The sequence below is a fragment of the Lissotriton vulgaris genome, chromosome 2_1 (assembly GCF_964263255.1).
Source record: "Lissotriton vulgaris chromosome 2_1, aLisVul1.2, whole genome shotgun sequence".
NCBI lineage: Eukaryota > Metazoa > Chordata > Amphibia > Caudata > Salamandridae > Lissotriton > Lissotriton vulgaris.
The window spans coordinates 1767485273-1767503665 of record NC_141687.1 but is presented as its reverse complement, the minus strand read 5'-3'; the positions used below and the strand labels follow the sequence as shown (position 1 = coordinate 1767503665).

Genomic DNA, 18393 nt, shown 5'->3' with positions numbered 1-18393 from the left:
TGGATATAGCTCTAGACCAGATGTAACCTCATTCCCCGAGGAGACATCTATCACTAGTATCAGCTATAGCCTGCAATACTGATTCTCCTGTGAAAAGGGCTAAGGGAACACGTCCACCAATGGAGGGGTTTCAGCAAAGGTGGAGGCCATAAAAATGAAGCATGAAGGTAGGAAAGAATTTATTCGGCAGGTTTTGTATGGAGTGTCTATGGTATCAGAGGCGCTTTGAAAAGGGAAGACAATCATCACAAGCAAGACTGAAGCTTAGCCCTTGGACTAGAAAGACCATTGACCATGGGCCACCTGATCAGAGAATCCGATCTGAGATTTGGTATTGGAAGCCCAATATAACTGGCTGCCACCAGATCTACTCAGGGAAGGTATCCCACAAACACCCCCTGTGCTGGACATACTCGCCTGGCATTAACACAGAGGCAGGCAAGGTGAGTGAGCCGTAAAGCAACAGGCAGATTGAGTGAGGCTGCAAGGTGAAGAGGAGGGGGGTGGGGCGATGTAGTACCCGAGCTGCAGCGTTAGTAGCTACTGGCTGCGAACCCAGGCCCTGGAGGAACCGGTCCATCTAGGTTTGGGTGCAGCTTGCAGGAGGCCTGGTGTGTTCCCTCTTATGCCCAGTGGCGTAACGTAACTTAAGGGGGCCCTCCTGTAAAGCACAATGAGGCCCTCCCCCCCAGCAACCCAGCCCACCACCTACCACTTTGCCCCAACGACAAAAATAAGCAGTCACCTAAGCTCTATTTTCAGCACTTACCTGTGCATACTTCTAACAGCAAATATAAATAGAATGCACTTTAATTGTGTTCTAGGGCTGCCTGAATGATGAGCTCCATGACTAATAATTAACGAGAACAAAGACAGAAAGTCACATTACAAATGAAAACATACTTTTTTATTAATAACTCTATTTAGTGCCAAGACAAGGTCTTTCCAGGCTCTTTAAACACATGGCTGGTATTTTTCTTTTGGCAACTCTACTTTATATTTCTTTTCATGAAATGCATTCTCGCACTACAGCTGTAAATGTAAATTTCAAATGCAAGTAATAGGCAGAGTGGGGGGCCCGGGGTAATGGAACCAGAAAAAAAATAAGCCTCTGTAAACAGTTTACAAAGGTATGTTGACTGTGCACCTCAGATAAAGTGTACAGCTGACTGTTGTGGTGCACTGTAGCACCCAACAACACTTTTCAATAACGTACACCACACACCGACATAGTAGCGCTCACTGGGTAGAGCTTATGTAGCACATAGCTCAGAAATACCATATAGATAGATGGCACGCAGCTCCCACAAGCATTGTAAGTTGTTTAAAACACATGCATGAAAGCTGTCCTTAGGGGGGGAGTTTATTTCTGTCTCGACAGCAGAGAACAGGGAACATCAGGCCAAAAGGGAGGAGCTCACGTGACAGACCAGGGAACTGGAACAGATACACAGGAGAACAGGGCCTCAAGAGTATGGCGGCAGTTAAGAATCGCCCGCCAGCAGCTTGCGGCCTTAGATCTGGATAGGGCAGAATACGCAGCCCTGCGACTGCGCCACGCATATTACACGGGTGGAGACAGGTGCGGGCGCCTCTTGGCACATAAGCTGCGCAAGGTCACGCGGAGACGGGAAGTTCGGGAGCTAAGAGGCCTGGAAGGCTCACCAGTGAAGGGAGATCATGCTATAGCAGGTGCCTTCAGCGCATTCTACGCTGAATTATACGCAGCTGACCCTCCGGAGGCGGAGGCAGACTTCCTGGAGGCCATTCCATTACTAGCTCAGACTCCAGATCAGACTGAATGCCTTGAGAGGGACATTCGTACGGAGGAGGTAATTGCGGCCATCTCTCGCCTCAAACCGGGCAAAGCTTTTGATAGGGTGCACTGGCCCTACTTGAAGAGGGTGTTGGTGAAGGCCGGCATAGGACCCAAATTCCGAACCAGGGTATTTGTTGGACCCGGCCCTTTTGGCAGGTTCACCCAGAGACTTTTTGCTTTTTCCTAGCCTGTTTCTGGAACCTGGTGGTGGTGATTTTAGGCCTCTGCGCACTTTTTCACTGTGGTACAGTGTAAAGTGCTTGAGCTCTCTGTGTATGTGTGGTGAGTGACCTGCCCTCCCATAGGAATGAATGGGGAATATGTATGCCCATGGTAGTTCCTAATGTGTGGGGAGTGCAGGGGCGAGTTTGATATGTACGAACTCGTGAGAATGAATGCTGCGTAATGATATATGCGGCATGAATGTGTCTAGTCTAGAAGTGTCACTTTTAGAAGTTGGCATATTTGTGTAATTTGTGTCTGGCGTGTGATTGGCTGGTGAGCCTGGCCCAGAGTGCCTGGGCCTGCTGTGGATTGACTGTCTGGTTTGAGGGTGACAGGGGCTGCAGAGACCCCAGGAGGTTGTCTGAGTCCGCCCGTGGATGAAAGGCTGCATCTGCTGCCAAGGAAGTGGGAGGAAATGGCACCTGGGAGTGACTAGGGCTGTGTCTGCCTGACCACAATGCTGGCTCCACCTCCTGCTGGGCGACTGTCACCTCTGTCCCCGACACTGAAGAGAGTTCCCTAAAACCAGTTCTAGCTGGTTCTCACAATGCCTGCACAAAGACTTCAAAGACTTTTCTCTGTATAAGAAGGGGCTGTGTCCCCTTCCAATTTGTTCTTGTTTGTGGACTTGAATCTGCCAGGGGCGTGCTGCTGCTTGGGCTCAGGGGAATCCCTGGGCCCAGCCTAGCCCCTGGACACCTGATGGACTTGTATTGTGATGTCCTGCATTCCTTGGAGGACTTTGTGCCTGGACTTTTTGCATCTTTAGCGCTGGGAGCGCTTGACTTTCACTGTTAAGCGCTGGGAGCGCTTTATTCCTGATTTAAGCATCTGTGAGCGCTTTATGATTATTCCTGGACCTTGGTTGGTCCTATAGCAATGGAGAGCGCTTCGATTGGTGGCCCGATCGAGTGCCCACCACGATTTGAGTAATTATGTAAAGCCGGTGCCCACCCGGCATTGCCCTGTGTTCTCACCGTCGCGGCCCGGGGGCCTGAAATGGATCAGAAGCCGGAGAGAAAGAAACGAAGGGGCCGCGACCTGATTGGCCCTTCATCGACAGGAGCCGCGCTCCGATTGGCCTTTGCCGTAGGCCTGTCCCCGAGAGCCGCGCTCCGATTGGCTGCCTGGCCTGCAGAAGCTGCGACGTCAGGGAGGCTCGTCCGGGAGCCGCGACCTCATTGGTCCACCCCAAGGAAGCCTGCTTTCCCTCGTTCGTTGCCGGTCTCCCGTGTGGAGAGGGAGACCGGGAAGGCTCCTCGAGCCCAGGGAGAGAGGAAGCGTTGTGTTCCCGCAGCCCGGGGGAAAGAAGAAGCATGGCGGCCGGCGAACAGGGCTCCCGTGGGTCGAGGGAGCCCTGCAGCGAGAGAGGGAAGCCAGGATGTGTCCTTCCAGTCTCCCGTGAGGAGAGGGAGACCGGAGATGCCCGCCGCCGAGAGAAGAAGAGCGGAGGGGGCGCGAGGCACATTGCCGGTGCCTGCCCCCACCGCGAACGCAGAAGGTGTCCTGCTGCCTGCCCGGAGGAGCCCCGCCAATGGAGAAGCAGCCCAGTGAGTGAGGGGCTGCTGGGGGAAGCTCCCGGCGGGTGCTAAGTGCAGCGCGAGGCCCTGGATGCTGTTGGGGCAAGCAGGGCGGCCCAGGTTGGCAGAGGGTCGCCCCACCGTTGTAGAGCCCTGAGATAGGCTCTGAAGGGCATTTCTTTGTGTTTAGAGCCACGGAGGCTCTAGGGGGCATATTTGATTTCAGAGCCCAGAGAGGCTCAAGGGGGCACAGTTGTTTTAAGAGCCTGTGTGGCTCCAACGTTGGGCACGTGTTATGCCAGAGCCTGTGTGGCTCCAACAGTTGGCGCAGCTTGTGCCTAAGGGTCAGTGAGGGCCCTGGCGCAGTTTTGAGGATTCCCAGCTGCCCAGCAATTAGTGGGCAGCTGCACCGTTTAGGTCTTGGGATTTCACAGGTGCCCAGCAAGTTTAGGCTTGTGCTTGGACTGGCGCTGCTTGGCAGCGCGCCCTGACATTTGGACACAGGGCGTCTGAGCCCCAACAAGGCCAGTTGGCCTAGGGACTGCCACAAAGGGTGGCTTATGTAAGTTTTGCGCAATCTGGTTACCTGCTATGTTTAGGATGGTAATTGCCTACTGTGTGTTTTTGCGCTATTGAGTTATGTTCTGGCACCTGTGAATGTTTGTATGCATCATGTGTCTTCCTTGATTTTACACCTCTGAATGTTTTTATGCATCATGTGTCTTTCTTTTCCCTGTGCTGCACCTCTGAATGTTTTAGGCATCATGTGTCTTCTTGCGCTGCACCTCTGAATGTATTTTATTGCATCATGTGCTTTCTTCTTAACACCGCTGAATGTGTAGGTTTATGCATCATGTGTTTCTCTTTACTACTCCTCTGAATGTATATTTATGCATCATGGGTATTGTATTCTTTCCTAGACCCCTAAACGCTGTGTGATACTTAGGTGGTTGTCCTTACACCTCTGAATGTTTTAGGCATCATGTGTTTTTCCTTTACTACTCCTCTGAATGTGTTTCATGCATCATGGGTAATGTGTTCTTGTTTATACCCCTAAATGTATTTTATTCTGAGGTGGTTGTTCTCTTAGTACAGGTGGACCTAGTGATGTCCTGGTTCCTGTTACCAGTGGTTACTGGTTATGTGCCATAGTTGCTAATTTGTGCTACTATGATTTTTATTCTTTATTATTCTTTATTCTAGAAGTGCTGATTCTGACACTGGCCCATGTGGCCCTGTCCTGCACATAATCCCTTGTGAATATTGCCCATGCCAGTTGGCACCATGTAATTTGTGTGATACTATTTGATGTGTTTTTACAATACAAAAGTTATTTTATAATAACCTTGTGTGGAGTTCCTTTTGTGGTGTGCCTAGTATGTTGTTGCTGTTGTGTGCTGGTGCAAATGCTTTACACATTGCCTCCGAGTTTAGCCTTACTGCTCGTGCCAAGCTACCAGGGGGTGAGCAGGGGTTATCTTGGCGTGTGACTCCCTTGCCCCGACTAGAATGGTGGTTTCTGCCTGGCTTTGGCGTCAGCCTTAGCCAACCAGAAACAACCAATTCTAACAGTATTGAACTGCTACAAATTCCCTTCTGCTACGGTCCGGGTCAACGGTTGCAGCTCTCCCAGGGTCAAGATGGAGATGGGTACCAGGCAGGGCTGCCTGTTAGACCCCCTATTGTTTGCCTTTTATATGGAGCCTCTCGCCCAACTAATCGGGCAGACCCGAAAGTGCAAGGAATCAAGTTCGGGGGAGATGTCCACACCATAAGCCTGTATGCTGATGATGTGCTGATATCACTCGCCTGCCCCCAGAGTTCCCTCCCGGCGTGCATTGCTGACCTCGCGCAGTTTGGCTGGGTATCGGGCTTCAAAGTCAACATGACAAAGTCAGTGGCCCTCGACTTGTCGCTGAAGACAGACACACGCGCGCCCGCTTACAGGCAGAGTTCCCCATACAGTGGGCCTCGAATCAGTCCCGTACCTGGGGATACAATTGGCGCCTTCCCTACAGGCTTCTGTGGAGATTAATTACTCCCATCTGAGGCAGAAAATTAAACGAGAGTTGGGACAGTGGAGATACTACCCGCTATCTTGGCTGGGTAAGGTAGCGGCTGTCAAGATGACGGTCCTTCCCCAGATATTATACCTCTTCCGCACGATCTCCCTTGCTCCCCTGCGAGGCTGGATCAAATTGATGCAGTCGGAACTTTCGCAGTTTATATGGAACGGAAGGAAGCCCCGTCTGAAGCAGCGGATAGCAACGCAGCACCGGAACAAGGCGGGATTGGGATCCCGGACCTGGCAACGTATTTTCAAGCGACTCAGTTGCGCTACCTAGCGGAATGGGTTAGATGGGAGTCCGGGAAACATTGGCTGTTTCAAGACCAGGCTGTCGCTGGACGGACCCTTCAGGAGATTCCCTTTATGCGTCGCAAACACAGGCCCCCTAATCTCTATGCGTCCTATATCACCAGTGTACCGCTAGAAATTTGGGACCGAGTAGGGGTCAGCTAGGAACTTACCACCCTCCCATCGCTCCTCACCCCCTCATCGGGAACCCGGAATTTCACCCGGGACTAGACGAACAGGCCTTTGCACGCTGGAATCCCGCCAGTTGCCGCACCCTCCATCATATCTATGGCCAGAAGGTGCGATTCCTTTCCCGCAGTTCCGTCAGGAGTTCGGCATGCCAGAATCTGAGAGACTCCGATACTTACAGGTCAGACATTGGGCGCTCAACACTGCAGTGAGGTCCCTGGCGGATAGGCGCTTGACGGCGTTCGAGCGCTGGCTGACCACACGCTCCACAGATAAACAACTGATCTCTGACCTCTATAAAACACTCATGCAAAAATATAGTCACACATACAACTCGGGTAGGGTGCGTTGGGAATGGGAGCTTGGGAGATCCCTTACTCACAAGGATTGGGAAGGGATATACTACAGGGCGCGCCATTCGGCCAACCATATGGGGCTTACTGATACACTCACGAAGGTAGCGACCTATTGGTACTACACCCCTGAGCGCCTGTACAAGATGAACAGTGGCAAAGATACCCTCTGCTGGCGCCGATGTGGCCAGGTTGGCACGCTAGTTCACATTCTGGGAGTGTCAATTCTTACAGGAATACTGGGGCCAGATCTTAACGGACATAGACACTCATTTCTGCACAGACATTCCACGTTTTCCCCTCCTACGTCCTTCTGGGACTGCCTAATACATTGACCTATCCCTTAAGATCACGGAGGGGTCGCCTGATAGCCATTGCGTTTGAGTCAGCAATACAGAATATTGTGGCGCACTAGCGATCAAAGCAAATTCCCACATACCAGGGCTGGCTCCACCGCCTTTGGATGGTTCTGGGCATGGAAAGGTTGTCATTGACTAGGGCAGGGAGGGGGCTTGTTATGCCGAGCTATGGAAGTCATTCCTACCCTTACTGGCTTCTGAGTTCACGGAGGTGACCTGTCCGAAATATCTCCGACTGCTGAGGCTGACGGAGACCGATCCGGAGGCGAGACAGTCTGACTTCGCTCCGACAAATAGAGGAGACCAACAGCGAGGCTAGTTGAGGACCTTGGCCACAGGGGGGAGGGTAGGGGTGGTGGGGAGAAGAGGGATCACAGGGTGGGAGGAGGTTTGTTGGGTACTGGGTTGGGGGGGGGGTGCTGGGGAGGGGTCTTTCCTCTTTTTGATTATTTTAGGTGACTGAAGTGCGACATGCCATGGGCTGACTGGAGGTGCCATGGCACTGGGCAAGTGCTGGAGGGGAGGCTGGCTGGACTCGGACTACGTAGTATGGATAAAGGATCTACGCCTCCTCACATGGCAGATGGGGCGATGTGTGTAAGGGATGCTTTCTTGCCTCATTATATTTATGACGCGGCCGGCCCGTCCTGGGTTGTAGGCGGCTTGCTGTGTACAACATTGTTCCCTCATGACATGGCTAATGCATGGTACCTTCCCCTTACGCTGATTTATGGGTCGGTCCTTGGGCTGACTCGTGACCCTTTGGCAGTTCTACTGTATTCTGTCCTTTTGTGACATTTAATAAACACATCTAATACTAAAACACATGCATGCATCGAACTGAATGCTCTGGACAGACCTTGCATACACCCCACGTAGTGCAGATATACTATACAGCTGGCTGCAATTGGGCCCCGAAGAGCACTTTAATAGCCTGGAACGCACACACACTTCCAACACAACACATTAAATAGAACATTTTGCTTACATCTAACTAAGTACAGACATGGCATTTGGGCTGTGGGCCTTGGGCCATATTTTCCATAGACTGCATTATATAAACATAAATAACGTACCGTAACATGTAATTGCTGCCCCTATAGTTGGGTAGATCTATCAATAACTTGGTCATCAGAATGTGCTACAACAAAGACGATGATGCTGGGCTGGTAAACAGGAGAGGGCCAACCCATCTTCACTATTTAGAGGCTCAGAAGCGCATCAATTAATTTATGAGGCAGGCCCCCTGCCCACAGGACTGATATGAGGCAACTGGTGCACCCATGCTGCAGCTGCACGCCACAACTACTGCGCTGATGGCCGAATTATGCGCCATTCTACTCTATGCCACTGCACTTCTGGGTAGAGGTGCATCAGTGAGTGAGGTGCCCCAGTACTGGGCTAGAAGTGTCAGCTGCAGATCAGAAATGATTGTGCACATATGCAACTCTGAGTGGATCTCTGTGTTGGAATTACATAAGGGGGCTGTGCTACAGGCCAGACATGCTGGGAGGGTGGCCAACTAGACGCTGAGCACAGGGGTCATCCCCAGAGTGAAAGTGTCACGGCCGAGGCACATGCACAGCGTTTTGACTACAGTCCTCACAGTGCTGGATTGTGTGCGTGAATTGACAATATATCAGTGGGATTCAAGGACAGGTCCTCATACCAGTAAAAAACGGTTTTTCGTGTTTAAAAGTGCTGGGTTTTTTTCTAAATGTTTTAGTGCACAAATATTCACTTTGGTCCTAGGGTGGTGAAGGGAAACCCTGGGTGCAGAGGGAGTGAAGTGTGGAATCACTTGGATGCTGCAAAGCCGTGGGATCCCGGGCTTATTAAAAGATATCGTGGGACCCGGGTGAAAAAAAACTAGATATAGGGCCCTCTTTCCTTCATTTATGTCAGGTGGCACAGGAATCAGATTCAAAGTATTGAAAAACCTGCGCTAACAAATACACGGTATGTTATGTATTTTTATGTTATGGGCAATAGCCAATATACGCTGGCACTATAATAAGTAGCTTGAAGGGTCACTTCTCATGGTGCACTGAGGATGAAAATGTACTTGCATCACTGCTACGCTTGCTTTTCTCAGGAGTGTCCAGTTAGTGTCCACGCACGAGGGCTGAACCGATATCAGATTTTCGAGCACAACCTTTTAATTGCAAAGCCCACACATGCAGTCCCTTCCAGGGAGAAGTTGGCCCCGGAACCCATTGAAAGAAGTTAAAGCTAACATGGGTGCCAAAAAAGGGGTAGGTGCAATTGGTACACTTCACCAAGCCTAGATAACTTGAGACTTCCATATTTCCATGCTAATCACTTACAATTCAAATTATTCCTGTTTAAATGGAATACTCAGAAATGTTTTTAATGTATATATACTTTGAAAATCAAACAAAGCCCTCTCCACCCCCAGCATGGATCCTTGTTTGGTATGCATGTCCTATGTTGTCTGGCATACTATGCGAAGCACCATTTAATCGGAGGGACATCCCACTCTCTCCCTGTTGCCTTACACTGCTTGCGCCCAGGCACCCTTTGCTATCACAACTTCTCTCTTCTTCGAGTGCCAGCAAATAAAGAGCACATAAAAGAAGTCAAGGGTCGGTGGGGCCGGGGGGGGGGCGGGGGGGGATATCCCACTTAATGGTAGAGGAATGGCACTCAGAAAAAGTGGAAGATTTACCGACAGGCTGTGCATCTGGAAGGGCCGCTCCAGATGCTGTGTTCCCCTTGTGAATGACATCCCAGCACTACAGCCATTTCAAACACACCAGACAGTCAGGAAATGTCACACTTTCACATGGGACAGGCAGAGAGACTGTTGAGAAGCTTAAAAAAACGAGGCGCCCAGAAGTAACCGAAGATGCCTGTTAAGCACACACCCTGCTAACAAGCGATTTCCTGAGCTTCCCTAGCGATTTTCAAGTGAGGGATATCCTACCAATGGTAGAGGCAGCTGCCAGCGCTCCAGGGCTCAGTCACCTGGAGCACCTGCATGGCCTGCTTTTGGAGCCTGACCCGTGCCCAGGGCCGGCATTAACACCCTGTGCGACAATCTTTGTTGGTGCCCCCCAAATGAACACCTCTGCTACGGATTCCCTCACTGGCACCCACTAAGAGTGCACCTCAAGTTTCCATAATCGTCTCTCAAATCCATTTAACTTTATAGCACCATTCGTACCAGTGTAAGGTGTCAGAGCACTTTACATCCACACATTGCACAGAGACAATCACAGATGTGTAAATTAGTGTATAGGAAATGTTACATCTGACAGGACTACAAGGTGTAGTGTAGGAGTGACATGTCAGCGATACTGATAAGGCAATATAGTTTGAGTCCTTTTTCAGGAAAAGCCCAATTCAGGATATAAAACATAACACCATTGTCAGAGGTTCTTTCTTCAATAATAAGAATTGTTTTCTACCTAAATTAACCCTTCCTGGTTTGGACAGTTTGGAATGTTGACAGTTGACTGCCAGCCAATCAGAAACTTGCTCGCGCACGTAAGGGTCGCGCATGTACGTGTACGGTGCGTGTACGGTGAGCGCATATAGATATATATTTTGCTCAAATTTCATTTTCTCAACAACTACTGGAGGGATTTTCACCAAATATAGAAACGGCACTACTGCATACCTGTCCCTACCATTTTGCCAAGTTTGGTGTAATTCCATTCAGCCGTTCGGGCTGTAGCCGTGTCTAAAGGTCCCTATGGAAATTAACATGGGGAAAACACATTTTGGGACCCCCCTTTTTTCTCGGCCCCCGCTTGACGAATCCTCCCCGAAACTTTCAGGGAAGGAGTGGAGCGAAGCAATTTTAAGGAAAATTACACGCAGATTCCTCAATCTGCGCCAAAGTTATTCCCAATAGAATGTTGGGGATTTCCTATGGTAACTAGGTCCTAACTATATATACCTACTGGTGACCGCCAGTAGGTAATATATATATACACATACACTTCTCCAATATAGATCGATAAATACAGATCGAAAGGAGCTGCTCACCACCTAAACTTGGGAATAAGCCAGAGTTCCAAGGCTTCCTTTTTTGCATAATTTAGGGGGCACTCTAAGCGTGAAAGGGTATTGTGCGGACTCATACTGGGTGCGCTTTGTGTCTGGACAAAGCTATACCTCTCTGATGAACTACACCTAGAGAAAACCATGTCAGGGGTTGCTTTGATTCTTTCCAGGTTGGCTTGGACGGTATTTTACCAATCCAAAGCTGTAATACTGAGCCTGGAGTGGTAAAAAGCTTTTGTCATTTTTCAGCTCTGCATAGATGGCACTTGCTAATCAAATTCTCAAAGACTTACCTATAAATATGGCAAGAGGCTGTCATTCGCTAGCTTGGCATAAATGGCTCTGTGCTAACCCTATACTTAAAACTTCTACTAGAGAAACAAACGTGAACAGATTTAGTTTGTTTGTGGTATTGTTGGGTGCTCAATGTAAAGGAGCTCTTCCCCACCTAAACTTGAGAATTACCCAAAGTTTATGGACATATAATTAGGAGGATGCAATCCCTAGCTCGGCATGATGGCTCTGTGATAAGCCTATACTTAAAACTTCAACTAGAGAAACAAACGTGAACAGATTTAGTGTGTTTATGGTATTGTTGGGTACTCTATGTAAAGGAGCTCCTCCCCACCTAAACTTGAGAATTACTTAAAGTTTATGGACATATAATTAGGAGGATGCAAACCCAGTCCCTCTAGTTAAATCCTCCCCCATTACGGAGCTTCCTGTGACATAGGGGTGTGTACTTGTTGGGGTGGGCAAAAATCTAATCAGATACCAAGGTCAGCAACTAGATTCTGGTGATGTACCTTGCCTTATGATCAGAGATGAAATGATATTGTGCTGGTCAATAGCCTGTTGGATGTGAAGGAGATCTATGAACCAATATTGGTGTGTGTTGTGGTTTTTCTTTGAGCTGTTTAGCCTGGCGTTCCATCACCATGGTAGCAGTCTCGTGTGGGAACAGTTCTTACGAGGAGTGTTGGCAGGCTGGCAGCTGGAGTTGGTGGCTCTGCATTTAAGAAATAAAAGACTGCAAAACTTACCAGTGTGAATCTTTACAACAGTGGTATTGTTTTAGTTCGTTTTAGCAGATGGGAATTTTCAGTAAAAAGGGTAAATTGTTGGAAAAGTACAGGGAAAGTTTCTTCTTTTTTATCAGCTTATCAAAAGCTCAATGCCTTTCCATACATTTTGCAGGTTTTGGGAAGCAAAGCCTGGTTAGCCTTTTTATTTGTTACGAAATGGCCAATTCAAAGAATGATTCACAGACTGATGCGCAAACTGCCAAATCACAGATGTTTTACTCACCTTTGGAGGGTCAATTAGCAGGTTGTGGAAGGATTTTAATCTTGTTTTTATTGCTTCAAGTACGTTTTTGCTGACCAAAAAATTTGAAGGGCTCATGCCCGGAGGGCACAGATCTATGTGACCCTCAAATCTACAACAAATCACAGAGAAAACTGCTTTAACATACTTAACATATCACCCAACAAACAATTGAATTAGTTACTCGACTATGTCAAAAGATATTCACTGTATCAAAGGCATGCACTTTATTCACTTGGTATGCATTTTCACTGGGTTCAAATAATGCATTATACAATATAAAGTATGTAAAACACACATTGAACTAGTTTCTTAACTGTACTAAAATGAAGCTTTTTATCAGTTACATACTTTATCCATAGGAAACACTTTATTCACTTTCTGTGCATTTCAATATTGGTTTCAAATCATTCTAGTTTATCACAAAAAAATATATATGATCAACAGTGAAACTAGCCTGCGCCAGAGCTAAGTGCTAGTAGCCAGCATCGAACACAATTTTATTTTTAGCCCTACAGAGAACGCTCTGGTTTCCTAACAGACTCTTCAAAGCAGGTCTCTTAAAATGACTACCTATGAAGACGCTGCAAGAAATAAAGCGAACACCGAACACATGCTCTTCATATATCCGAAATTAAAAACTTCCTACAACAAAATCTGCTGTTAAAAAGCAATGGGGTATCATTAAGAGATCTATTTATGCTATTCTTGTGCCTTAGATAAGAATAAAACAAAGCTGCTAGACCTTCTGTCGGCAACTGCACGCCAACAAGTCACCATCTGAGGGAAAGACTCTAAACATCCATCCTTTCTACAGTGGTGGAATACAATCTATCTCACAGAACTGAAGGCAACACAGGTGAAAGAGACACTATACACGCCTCTGAATCAACAACGGTGTCCACTTTGCATATTTTTAGTCTAACACCCTCCATTCAATGTGGAAAACATACCTCCTGGATGAGAATCATCATTAAATGCTTGAGAACTATTGCCTCTGCACAATCATTGATATCTATAATGACGCTTTTATTTCTTCGTGAAATACCATCAAAATTGATTGTTTTCAATGTACACCAGAGGTCTTCAAACTTTTGTTGGTTGAGCCCCCCCAGCTAAATTTTTTGGGATGTTGGGCCCCCCCACCACCTGACAGAAATTTTAAGCGCGTAATCGACACCAATAGGCCGTGGGAGGAGCTAGGATTGTGCCCACAGAGGCGTGACGTGCGCACCACTTGTTTTATTTGGCAGCGCGTGACCGCATTCCTTTATTTTCTTCTGACCTTGCCCCTTTTATATGTATTGTTTATTTATATATTTTGCAAGCACGGCACGCTTTTACTATAGTGGCCTTGCACTTTTTCCCCCCTGGAGAAGCAGACAATGGCAGCCCCATGCCTTTCTTTCCAACAACAAGAACCCCCCCATCCCCTTCTTTCTAAAATAGCCGTTGGAACCAGAAGAAGGTCCCTCCGTGGAAACCAGCAGCTGTGAGCAGTCACATTCCGAGGTAATATTTCACTTCTATTGGTAAGTAGAAATCCTCGTTGTACAAAGAGGCGTGGAGCTCTTACTACCATGGCTTCCCCTCAGTTCAAACACATCTTCAAAGAGTTTCTGAATTTTGTTTAAATCAACAAAAAGCACATGGTAACTGGGCTAAGTCGGCGCTAACACATCTGATGTACAGAGTGGGACGAAGCGGTCTGATTTTAATGGTTTTCACACATACATATATGCATTTACAGCCCACAGATGATATAGACTCGATATTAAATGACAACCTCCCACCTACGTGCAATCCATACCATGAAAATAAAGGGACAGAATCCAGGTGAATTAGGCTCCTTAAGATGCTTCCTGAAATAGTTACACAAAGAGCCAGAAACATCTGCTTGGAACGACTTAAATGTGCATTTTTATACAGAACATGAAATGATAGTGGTCTCCTTGATTTCCTGCCTGCCACTGCTCAACACTTACCAAGGAAGCAGTTTATATACCACGATTATGACTATAAAATCCATTCAATTAATTATATAAATTTGTTACAGGAACCGGACATCATTTATCTGCACTACTACAAATCTGTCCAAAAAGCTTGTCGGATCAGTAATAATAATAATTGCTTTGCATGAGTGCTTGCTGGGAACAATATCCCCACTTAAAACTAACACGCCCTCAAAGTATGAACTACCTTGAAACATCAGCATCCCACCCTCTCACTTAAACTCCAAGCAGGCAACTACCACACGCACTCAAACACATACACATTTCATCGCACCATATGCTGGCAGCCGAGCTTTACTTCTCTCAAATCAAAAAGACCGACAAGAAGAGCTAATAGCAACAATGTATTTGTAAGGAAGCAACATTTAGTGCACATAAATATTTGACAGTTATGTCCACTGCTTGGCAGATATGCATGTTTTAAAATGTTTATTCAAGTTATTCATACTGCTTAAAGGGCCCCTTGCAGAATTGGGAGATTTTAAATATAAGCAGCACAGTTTCATGATAGTTGGACTGTTTTGTTAGGCACGGGGAGATTGTGATTTGCCCAGAATCACAGGATGTTCAGCTTTATTGCCGAGACTCGAACTCTGGAAACTTTGTCTTTCTACGAAGAGCTAACTCTCCAAGGAAGGGGTTACTTCACGGAGATGAAATGCTTCAGCTGCAGTGGGAGGCGAGGTGTCTCCACTGCTAAAACCGAAAGTCTGTTTGTTTGTTTGCTTTCGGTTTTAGCAGAGGAGGCTCCGTGCCTCCCACTGCAGCTGAAGCTGTCAGCTCTGCGAATTAACCCCCTCCTGGGAGAGTTAACATGTCAAAAGAATGGGCACGTCCTGCCCCATCGATCTCCCCTCCCTCCCCCTTAGACATACCAGAATCCTACAAGAAGAATGGAGCGACGCCGGGAACAAAGGTCAGATTTAAGTGGAGTTCGCGCCCCCCCTGGGAAGGTGTCGCGCCCCCCCAGCGGGGCGCGCCCCACAGATTGAAGAACACTGATGTACACCATCAAAATAAAAATGAACATAAAACACAAGGAGGTAACTTAAACGATGCCCCGGCTGTCTTTATCTTTAGAATGCTTAGTCCAAAGGCTTAATGGAGTAAGGGGCTATTCGACCACCCGTCTTATTTAGAGCGGGTGGCATAATATTTTTTTTTCTGGCTGTCACATCACAAAAACAGCCGTCAAGGACAGCAAAAATTACCCACAAACCTAAGGAGAAAGCACCAAGGTGTAAGGGTTCATTTTGTTTTGTTTTTCACAACCTCATGCTTTAGGAAATTCAAAAAAGGTTTTGGTGAAAGGCCCCCTAACAGACAGCAGCCGTCCAAACATGAAATACCTTCAGAAGGACAGCCACGACGGCAGTTTATCTGACGGCACAGAGATCAGTTATTTTGTGGGTGATAGTACTCAAAGGTGGCGGATACAATCATTTCTGCAACACTTACAAGCCGGGCCACCCATCAAATCATTTATCAGACTCGAAGTCTTTAACACGGTCTGATTTCATTACAAGACCGGAGGCTAATATTATGCATATAACTTTTAATGCAACTCCTAACAGCCGCATATGTCATAAAGCAAAAGTTCCAATGGAACAGTAACAACAAAACAATTCTAGAAAGCACCAGGCAATCAGCCTCTTTTAAATGCGGCTCCAAGCAGATAAGTCATACTTTCTCTTACTCTTCCAATATTGTTTCTAATAATGTTAACCTTTTACATGTTTATATATGATTCTTAACCTGTGTTTACTATTTTGTACTTACACTTGACATGACTAGGTATTCGCCTTATTACGGTACGTTTTTACGCTAGGTTTCAACTTAAAAAGTTGCCTTTTCCATGTCCTTGATGTAAACTGTATTATTACTCTATTTGCTGCCATAAATTTCTCTTTTCAGGCCTCCCGGAAGGCTTCCTTCCCCTTCCCCCGACCTGTTCACCCCCGACCTCCAATTTACGGAGGTCGGCTCACCCTAATACCTCGCTTTGCCTCGCTTTACCTCGCTTTGCTCCCCATCAGAGCACCGGTTACTTTCCGATCCCGGCTGCCTTTCCCTTCATCTCCGTCCCGTTTTACCGTCCCCATTAGAGGAACGGACCTTGGCGAATCACGCGCTGCGTGCTATACCCGCCTACGTCTTTCCTCTAACCATGCGCTCACAATGAACGCTCCTAGGCAACAAGCTGATCTCGGTCGGGAAAGTGACAGTTTTTCCGACGCGATCAGCTGCATTTCATGTAAATCTTCGCTCCGACCACATTTTAAGTGGAAACGATCCTGATTTTAACGATCACCACCCCCTTTTGCCTTAATATAATACACATTTCCATAAAAATAAAAAAAGAGGATTAATTATTTTATACTATACCTTTTGCCTCTCCACAATGTCTGATTCTGACTCAGACCAAGACAATGTGTCTCTCCCTAATATTGACAATGAGACATTTAAATCTCTTATCCATAGAGAAATGCGATCGTGCATGTTCACTACACTTTCCCAAGTCATGGCATCCAAGAGATCCCTTTCTCCAGAAGAGGAAGACTAACTCCAAGAGGGACTCGACAATGACCTCTCTGATCTAAGGGGTAAAAAAACTAAAACAATTAAAAATATTGACCCTACCCCTAAGAGCACTATTACAGGTCCTAGTACATCGGGTGTCCTTAGCGGCACAACTTATCAAGGTGTCCACCGCGGCACAACATATAAAGGTGTCCACCGCGGCACAAATCTTAAAGGTGTCCTCAGCGGCACAACCTATCCCAGTGCTCGAAATGATGATTCCATGAGCCATGACGATTTTAATAACCTTATTCACGATGATTATAACGATACTATCTCGGATTTTCCTGACTAATACATCCTTGATTTAGATGAGGATGATCAGGATTTCGAATCCATTGATAACCTACCCTCCTCCTCAAAGGATAGTATCTTAGACCCTCTTGGTCAAGAAATGTTTTCTCCCCTCAATATTAAACATCCTAGGAGCTACGATTGGACTCCTTTGGAACATGTTAGCCAATTCATCACCAAGTGGATCAGAAATCCACTTGAGAGGAATACTCGCAACCTCTTACGAATGGAATGCTCAAGACCCTCTATTGAAGGCAAAGTCTGCCAAACACCCAATCTCGACCCTGAGTTAATAAAATAGCTCTTCAAACTCGGCAGAGATCCTAGGAAGGGCAAGGAGAGATCCCTCAAAATCTGCCAAGACAGAGTTTTAGACATCTTAGGCCCCCTCTCTAAAATTATCGATGCAGCTGAAGACAGTCACATTAATGGCTCCACCTTGGATACTAACCTCATACGTGGTTGGAGTCAGAGGGCACTAGTCCTTCTAGGAAACGCCAATGCTGGCCTTAATTCCGAAAGAAGGAGAGTCGTCCTTACTAAAATTAGCCCCAAACTAAGCGACTTAGCTGACAAAGAACCCTCCCTTAACCCTAAGGGACTACTTTTTGGGGAAGACCTCATCAAAACGCTAGGTAGATATGTATCAACCTTTACTGCCCTAGATAGAGCTCACCAGAATATGAAAAAAGTCTTCAACCCGAACACTAATAACCTTTTTGGCACGGCCAGAAGAAGGGGCCAATCTTTCGGCCGTTTTAATCGAAGGCCCTATGGTAGATCAAGAGGCTTTGACACTAGAGGCAGCTACCAATCCTCCTACCAATCTCAATTCTATCCTCCAAGAGGCAGAGGCTTTCGATCAAGAGGTTCCAGAGCAAGAGGAGGACCTACCGACAACAACCCACAAAGTAAGTGCTTTGACTTCTTTTTCCCCTCCCACGAAAGTCGGAGGCAGACTAAAATTCTTTCTAGAGAACTGGAAACTTATCACTCAAGATCCATGGGTTCTGAACACCGTTACCGGTTTCACAATAGACTTCATAGATACACCGATTCAGGTTTCTTTTCCCAAAGTAATGTCTCTCTCTCCCGATCAAGAGAAGATAATAGAAGAGGAGATCTCTTCAATGCTCCAGAAAGGCGCAATCACAGAAGTCCCTATGGAATTTCTGAGGTTCATAAGTACACTCTTTCTCGTAGAAAATAAGGACAAAGGTTGGAGACCCGTAATAAATCTCAGGGAACTCAACAAGTACCTTGTTTACAGACATTTCAAGATGGAAGGTATCCATCTTCTGAGAGATCTCTTGTTGGAAGGAGACTGG

At 47.0% G+C, this 18393-nt stretch overlaps 1 protein-coding gene across 10 annotated transcripts in view; it reads right to left on the bottom strand.

The window, feature by feature from the left end:
* PPP6R3 (protein phosphatase 6 regulatory subunit 3) overlaps window positions 1-18393 on the bottom strand; it is a 1665951-nt gene that overhangs the window by 1107721 nt on the left and 539837 nt on the right. For all 10 annotated transcript variants that reach the window (XM_086957827.1, XM_086957831.1, XM_086957834.1 and 7 more), the window contains one exon: window positions 12162-12291. In XM_086957827.1, the coding sequence (XP_086813953.1) occupies window positions 12162-12291 (130 nt within the window). The remainder of the gene's footprint in view (window positions 1-12161; window positions 12292-18393) is intronic.